Consider the following 7,500-nt stretch of genomic DNA (forward strand, 5'->3'; position numbering starts at 1 on the left):
ATCATGAATTAAATTCATCATTTTTCTACATGTCCTACTTTGCCCATCTTGGCCAGTGTTATTGCTTCACGACCCAGACGCCTCAAACTGAGGCCGATGTATTTGGTCTGAGATCTTACACCTTCTCCTTCCTGCTGCTGAGGTAGAACGACTTCCAACAAGTTTGTTTCTCAGGTTTGTTTTGAAGGCTGATCTGCTTCGCTGCCGTTCTGGACCAGCCGCTTGACAAGAGTCTGGAGTTCCTTCAGCTCTGCTCGGATCAGCCTGAGCTCCTGGCCCTGTTGGTTCAGCCAGGATAGGCCCTGCGTGGTCTGTGTTTTGGGCCCCAGGTTGTGAAGCCTCTGACCCTGGAGTCCCCGGGTTTGCTTCTTTGGGCTCCGGTCCGCCTGGAATCTGATAATGAGAAGACATGTTCTGTCAAAATCTGAACTAAGTGCCGGGCTATTAGTTCACAGTTTGTTCTGAGTCAGTCTGTTGGAAGAAACGCCAATCTGCAGATCTGAGAACTTGGCGGAAGGTGAGCTGCCGTCTGGACTGAGGAGCTGAGACCCCCAAGTCCCCACTCCCTGGATGGGTCTGGAAAGAAACATGGACTGGACTGAACTCACCTAGCTGTTCCCATGTCCCTCTGCAGCTGTAGGAACTGATCCAGAGTCTCCTGCGACACACACAACTAGTAATAAGCGTAAGTCTGTCAACAACAAAATCAGCCTCGGCCTCAGACTCACTTTGACCTCCTTGCTCAAGTGTTCCTTCTCATCATGGCACCCGGTGTTTGCGTTTACATCGTCGTCATAGGCAACAGCCAGTGGTGCGCAATGATGGACGATGTACCGGTTGTCATAGAAACGATGGAGGAAGGGCATTGACTCCTCAACCTGCAGGATGACCGCAGCCTGCTGCATGACAGCATTTGCCTGTGAGTTGTCATGTACCCTGACATGTGCGCATGCACACACACACACACACACACACACACACACAAAAACACATTTTTGAAAACAGACAAAAACATTTTTTTACCAGAAAACACCTCCCATTCTACATCAAGGACATCACGTGACCTCAGAAAGGCCAGTGACCTCTGACCTCTGGAAAGTGTCGGTCAGCAGGGCGATCAGCAAGTTGACGCACAAGATGGACGAAGCAGCCAGGAATGTGCCGCAGAGGAGCGGCGCCATGACGCTGTCCACCGCCGCCATGGCGGCGAACTCGTACTCGTCCACCAAGGTGATGCGGTACAGGCTGAAGAGCAGCCCCGACACGGTCTGCATGCTGGGGACGGAGGCGGAGCCTGCGAGGGGGCGGAAATATCAGGAACGCAAAACCGGAGGGAATACGATCGTCCGTTTGTAACTTCGGTGACTTTGATTCATTCGGTCAGGATGTTTCTTCTTTTACTTGATTTCTGTTCTAAACCACACAAAATATGAACGAGAAAAACGGAAAATGAGAACACAAAATATCTGATCGGAGGCGCTCAAAGTCTTTGGCAGCAAATGCGAAATAGATGGAAACCTCCAAATATGATCCAGAAGGCGCAGGCGTAAGGGACGAAGATCTCAGCGTACAGGAAGAGGAACCGCATCACGTCCCCCACGATGTTCCCCAGCATGACTATGAATGGGCCCATTGACCTGCGCACACACGGTATGTGGTCATACCGTCCTGGGTCCGATGACAGTCGGGGGCCGAGCGGCGATCCACCTACCCACCTGAAAGCTCTGACGTGCTTCATGAGCCGAAGCCACAGGAAGACGATGGTGACGGCGAACAGACGCAGGCTGAAGGTGTGGAGGGCCGGAGAAGGTCTGGCCACGTCTGCCAGGTGGACACCAAAGGCCAGTGCCAGCAGCGTGTAGACCAGCCAGTCACAGATGTTCCTGACAAACATGTTCAGCAATCAACCAACTCAGTTCTCCAGCCGTCACAACCCCAGGCTGCATTGTCCTCTGATAGTTGGCTCAAACCAGTGGTCCACCTCCTCAGTCTGCACGGGGAAGCTTAGACAGCACCTCCAGGACCAGCTCGAAAACACCAGCCAAATGTCTCCTCAGTTGCAATATTCTTATAGACAATTAATTAAGCAATCAACTGATTGAGCAGTGAATCTTCATGCTCCTTTCTCAGGCAGGGTTAGGGTTAGGGTTAGACCTTCTACAGGTCTGCCAGCTTGGAGAGTCAAGATGTTGGAGGGACAGCACATGTCAGATGTTCTGGACATGCAGTCACACTGAGATGGTTTGGACATAGACAGAGAAGGGATGGAGAAAATCTGAGTAGAAGGATGCTGAGGAGGCAGGAGGTCTGGAGGAAGACCAGAAATGGAGGGGAGGAGGACAGGAAGGTGGTTGCTGTGAGAGGCGAGGGTTATATGGAGGCAGCAGATTGGCTGAGGCTTAGAAGGCGGCGGGTGATTGGCTGAAGGTCAGATGGAGCAGTGCATTGGTTATGGAGACCCCTGAAGGGAGCAGGCCAGAGGAAAGGAAGTAGGAGATGGTCCATCATCGTGATGTCATCACAATGTCAGTGCTAATGAGGGGAAAACCATGGTTCAAGGTTGTGTGTGTGTGTGTGTGTGTGTGTGTGTGTGTGTGTGTACCAAAGGTCATGGTAGTAGTTCCCTCTCAGCTTCTGAATCTTTTTCTTCTGATCCAAAAGGAAAACTCTCTCCTGCCAACAGGACACACACACACACACACACACACACACACACACACACACACACACACACACACACACACACACACAGGTCTAATTGAAGGACTGATTTGACCACCCCCCCCTCCTCCAGTCAGCCAATGGGTAACTACTGAGGAGCGTGTGGTTGTTCTCAGGAGAACCTGGACCATCTCAGCTGCAGGCCACGGTAAGATGGTCAAACTACTTCCTGTCTTTTTTACAAGGTTCTTCCAGATCTCAGACACCTTCTGCTGGGACAGGATATGTCATGGAAACTGTGACTCCGTCATGGCGTCCTTGTTAAGATGCTTGGAAGGCCGCTTTGTTTCTTGGAGGGAGAGAAGCTCGGATGGAGAAGGTCGGTGGCCGGGGCGACCCCTGAGAGGAACTCGGGTACCTGAGGCCACATGGGATGGGAGCAGCCCAGGTCATCAAGTAAGCGGCGCTCGGCCCACCGCTGGCGGAGGATGAGCTTCCTCCTGGAACGCCACATGTCCTGCACCTCCCTCAGCACCTCCTCCAGGGTCAGGAGGAGAGCCAGGACCACCAGCAGGACACGCCACCAGTCCTTGGCCAGGCAGGTAGAGACAGATGAGTAGATGGGCGGAGGACGGGCCACCAGACGGAGGATGGACGGCTCACCTCTGGAAGGACGTAGCGGTCAGGCGAGTCCCGGCTGATGGACACAGAAATCGCCACGGTCGTCCAGGCAACATTGAACAGGAAGTTCAGGAGGAGAAGAAGCCAGGCGCCCACCCTGGTCAGGATCGATAGATGAGGGACGACCGAATGCCGGCCGGAAACAAACGTTCAGTCGGCAGCAGGTGGGCCGCTTACCTGCCGTACAGCTTCCACTTGATCTGGATCAGCTGGAGGAACATAGGGTTCATGATCAGGTCCAGTTTGTTCTGCTGGACCACCAGCTCCAGCTAAGACCAGGGTTGAAGGTCAACAGGACAGGGAGAACTTCATACACGGTGTAAATATATAACACTGCTGCTTATTTGGATCACAGCGGCACATAGGACATTCGCCGGGAGCTCACGGGAGACGTCGGCTCGCTGAGCCCAGGCTCTGGATCAGAAGGTGAGATGTTCCCTGGACGTCCGGGGCCACCTGAGACCGGCTCTGGCTCCAGCAGGTTCAGATAGAAGAACTGCTGTCGGGTCGCTCGGTCCACCACATGGAGCTGACGGAGGGCCAGCTGGGCCTGGAGGTTAGATGACCAGTGAGCGCAATGAAGCTACTCTACTCTACTCTACTATAATGTACTCCTCGCTACTCTAATCTACTCTACTCTACTCTACTATAATGTACTCCTCGCTACTCTAATCTACTCTACTATAATGTACTCCTCGCTACTCTAATCTACTCTACTCTACTCTACTATAATGTACTCCTCGCTACTCTAATCTACTCTACTCTACTATAATGTAATCTACTCTACTCTAATTAAATCTACTCTAATGTACTCTACTATCATGTACTCCTCTCTACTCTACTGTAATCTACTCTACTATAATGTACTCTACTCTACTATACTGTAATCTACTCTACTCTTCTGTAGTGTATTCTCTGTAATGTACTGTACTGAAATGCACTCTACTATAATATGCTCTACTCTACTCCAATGTAATCTATTCTACTGTAATCCACTCTCTATAATGTACTCTACTGTAATGTACTCTACTGTAATGTACTCTAATGTAATCTACTCTATTCTACTGTAATGCACTCTAATGTATTGTACTGAAATGTACTCTACTGTAGTATACTATAATGTACTCTACTATAATGTACTTTACTGTACTATAATCTTCTCTACTCTACTATAATGTATTATACTCTAATGTACTTTACTCAACTCTACACTATTCTACTCTACTGTACTCTACTGTAATGTACTCCACTCTACTATAATGTAAGCTACTACACTCTACTGTACTGAAATGTACTCTACACTACTCTACCCTTCTCTACTCTAATGTACTACGATCTTCTCTACGCTACACCGCAGTACTGTACTCTACAGTACTTCACTGTACCGTAGTTTACGGTACTGTCCTGCACTGCATCCCGCTCTACTCTGCCCTAATGTACTCTACCGTGCTGCACTCTCTTCTCTGGACGTGCTTTGTGTTTCAGAGGGAAATGTTTTCGACCAATCGCAGGGCGGGCGGGTGGTTAGTTATCTTACCACGGTACTCATTCGATCAATCATAGCCGTGATGCAGAGCTGTCCGTCGCGGTCCTTCGTCCCCGCCTCCGCCCCGAGCTCCAATAGGAGGCGAGCCGCGTCGCCGCGCTCTGAGGACGCGGACGTGAGCGATGTCACCCGTGAGGTCTGCGGTGATGCGAACGATGATGTCAGGCCTACCCAGGTTGGCGGCGAGCTGCAGCGGCGTCCTGCACTTGTAGTCGCCGCAGTTGACGTCGGCCCCGGCCCGCAGCAGCGTTACCATGGCGCCCACGGCGTCGTTCTTGGCGGCAAAGTGAAGCGGCGTCTGCCGGTCCCGCAGGGTCCGAGCCTCCACGTCTCCTGCGCGCACATGACGCCCGGGGATGACACACACTCACACATGCAAAGACACACACACACACACACACAGACCTCCGCGCTCCAGTAGGAAGTGGACCATGTCCTGGTAGTCCAGGGCGGCGGCCACATGAAGAGCCGTCACACCAAAGTGGTCTGGTCTGTGCAGGTCCGAGCCTCGGTCCAGGAAGAACCTCATCACATCTACAGTCCAGGCCCGGGAAATCTGAACCACACACCAACACTAGTAAACTCTCTCTCACGCACACACATACTTATATGTGTGTGTTTGAGTTGAAGTGAGTTTGAATGTAATCACAAGGATTTGATATAATCTTCTGCACCTCATGGAGAACAGTTTGTCCATATCGATCTGAACTGTTGGGATCGGCACCCTCAGAGATCAGCTGGTCCAGGACCTGAAGGTCCAGCTGCCCCCCCCCCCCCCCCCCCCCCCACACACACACACACAGACACACACACACACACAGTGACTTGGAGTAAGAGTGAAGTCAAAGCAACAACTGTGAAGAACATTGAGTGAGATGATCCTCACTGATGGATCATCTATCGACACATGGACCAACGGCAGGTGCCCCTGAGGTTCTTGCCCTCCTGAGGCCTCACCTGGCCGCCCTCGGCGTCAGCGGCCCGACCCCTGAAGTGATCCAGCAGTCTTCGATCCAGGCGACGGCTTCCGTCGTGCCAGTCGGGTTCATCTCTATGGTCATCTGGGTCCTCGGCCAGACCTCCGTAACTCACCGGACGGCTTAAGGCTGAAGAGCGACACCTTGAATTAATATGGCAGACGGGTTCCGTCCTTCAAACAGATCCATCTGATCTTCTCAAATTTGTCACCCGCAACATTTCAAACTTTCTGCCTCCGGTGGTCACGAGACCGAGGCCTCCTGAGACGTCGGTGGACCCTGAGAGGAGATATGGACATGAGACCTGATGATCAAGCCAACCTGGCTCTGGATGGACCCGGTGAAGGTCGGCTCTGCCTGTCAGCTCCGGTTCTGGTCCGGGATTCCGTGGACCCGCGGGACCCAGAGGGTCCTCTCTCCTCATCCTGGATCGGTCGATCCTCGCTGCCGCCCAGAGGTCAGGAGCAGCACCTTGACAGTCCTGGACCCTGGAAGACGTCCTGGTGTTCAGGATCTCGTTCATGTGTCTTCTGCTGTTTTTCCTCTGCGTCAGAAAACAAATCCATAAAGCAGCTCCGCCTGCTCAAAGGTTTCTCCGGTTCTTATCAGGGTCCCTCAGCCTGTTATCATCCATACCTGTGTGAGCGAGTCCAACCCTCCGTCCAGATCCAGTGACTTCTTCTTCCTCTTTCCACTCCGTCTCTGTCAAACTCATCCATCCGGTCATCCGAGGACTTTGAAAAGAGATGTTCGAGGAGAAGTGGGTTCTTTTGGATGAGCGTGTGTGGTCTTTGTTCATGAAATGTCTCTTCTCATTTTTAGGAATCGTCTTCGATCGCCGCGTCATCCGGGGGGGGAGGCCGACACGGCCGAAGGCTCGGACGACAAGGTTGGACCTGCAGATTCAGGTCCCGCACTCAGGAACCCAGATGGTTTTCAGGTGTCTGCATATAAACAGTGTGGGATCTCCTGATCCTTTGACATTTTGGATCAGGGGAGATTTTCTGAAGAACCCTGGAAACCTTCCAGCGCCCGACAGCACCTGACCAATGTGGTGGCTTTTGGCCTGCTTCCTCCTGGACCGACCGGACCCTCCCGGTTCTTCTCGCACCTTCCCGGCTCCTCCGGACCCGCCCTCACGTTAGGTAGTTTAATAACAGAAGCTGTATGGACTGAGATCTCTTTTGAAAACACCTTTATTTATTTCCCGCTGGCAGAAGGAACCCCGGCGTCCGGCGCGCCCCGAGCCTTCAGCCGAACCAGTGATCGGCCCTGCAGTCGTTGTTCCAGGCCACGCCGCAGAGCCAGCACCAGTCGGCCCGGCACAGAGGGCACCGCATGTGCATGCATCCGCCTGCGGAGGGAGCCGGAGACGCTCAGCGACGGGAACCACATCCTCGCGTCGCAGCCGCGCGCTCCACGGCGGCGCTCACCGTTTCTCTCCACGGGGACCGAACACCGGGGGCAGCGCTTGGTCGCCCCCTGGATGAAGAGCAGCGAGGCCCGGTCCCAACGTCCCCTGGCCGCCGCCTCCTCGTCCGGCGCCGAACCCTGGCGAACATCCCAGCCGTCACTGTGGGCTCCCCGACCGCCCTGATCGCTTCAGACGCCGCGCGCTTCGGCTTCCGCGCGTTC

The 7,500-nt window shown here is 53.3% G+C and overlaps 2 protein-coding genes across 3 annotated transcripts in view; both read right to left on the reverse strand.

Moving 5' to 3' along the window:
• Positions 1–170: 170 nt before the first annotated feature.
• LOC147236960 (uncharacterized) lies at positions 171–6,388 on the reverse strand. The gene is made up of 16 exons (XM_086163174.1): positions 6,187–6,388; positions 6,093–6,144; positions 5,846–6,008; positions 5,563–5,655; positions 5,288–5,444; positions 5,060–5,218; positions 4,880–4,989; positions 3,728–3,892; positions 3,520–3,611; positions 3,138–3,326; positions 1,716–1,883; positions 1,519–1,637; positions 1,090–1,294; positions 729–936; positions 609–658; positions 171–393 (listed from the first exon to the last, which is right to left on the reverse strand). The coding sequence occupies exons 1-16, from the start codon at positions 6,386–6,388 to the stop codon at positions 171–173; spliced, it is 2,355 nt and encodes a 784-aa protein (XP_086019300.1).
• A 655-nt stretch (positions 6,389–7,043) lies between these two features.
• prkn (parkin RBR E3 ubiquitin protein ligase) overlaps positions 7,044–7,500 on the reverse strand; it is a 3,329-nt gene continuing 2,872 nt past the window's right edge. For both annotated transcript variants that reach the window (XM_086176507.1, XM_086176497.1), the window contains 2 exons: positions 7,299–7,416; positions 7,044–7,219 (listed from right to left, as the gene is read on the reverse strand). In XM_086176507.1, coding sequence (XP_086032633.1) covers positions 7,116–7,219; positions 7,299–7,416 — 222 coding nt within the window. In that variant the 3' untranslated portion in view covers positions 7,044–7,115. The remainder of the gene's footprint in view (positions 7,220–7,298; positions 7,417–7,500) is intronic.

This window comes from Fistularia commersonii, chromosome 2 (genome assembly GCF_037954325.1).
Source record: "Fistularia commersonii isolate RoL2024-O1a breed Wild chromosome 2, RoL_Fcom_v1.0, whole genome shotgun sequence".
Lineage (NCBI taxonomy): Eukaryota > Metazoa > Chordata > Actinopteri > Syngnathiformes > Fistulariidae > Fistularia > Fistularia commersonii.

What these genes read in the sequence shown, in the direction of transcription:
- LOC147236960 (XM_086163174.1), bottom strand. Translation starts at nt 6,388, where the DNA reads ATGAACGAGATCCTGAACACCAGGACGTCTTCCAGGGTCCAGGACTGT. An exon ending in CTGACGCCGAGGGCGGCCAG is followed by an intron (nt 5,656 to 5,845) that starts GTGAGGCCTCAG and finishes GGGGGGGGGGGG; the next exon opens with GGGCAGCTGGACCTTCAGGT. An exon ending in GCAGCTCGCCGCCAACCTGG is followed by an intron (nt 4,990 to 5,059) that starts GTAGGCCTGACA and finishes CCGCGTCCTCAG; the next exon opens with AGCGCGGCGACGCGGCTCGC.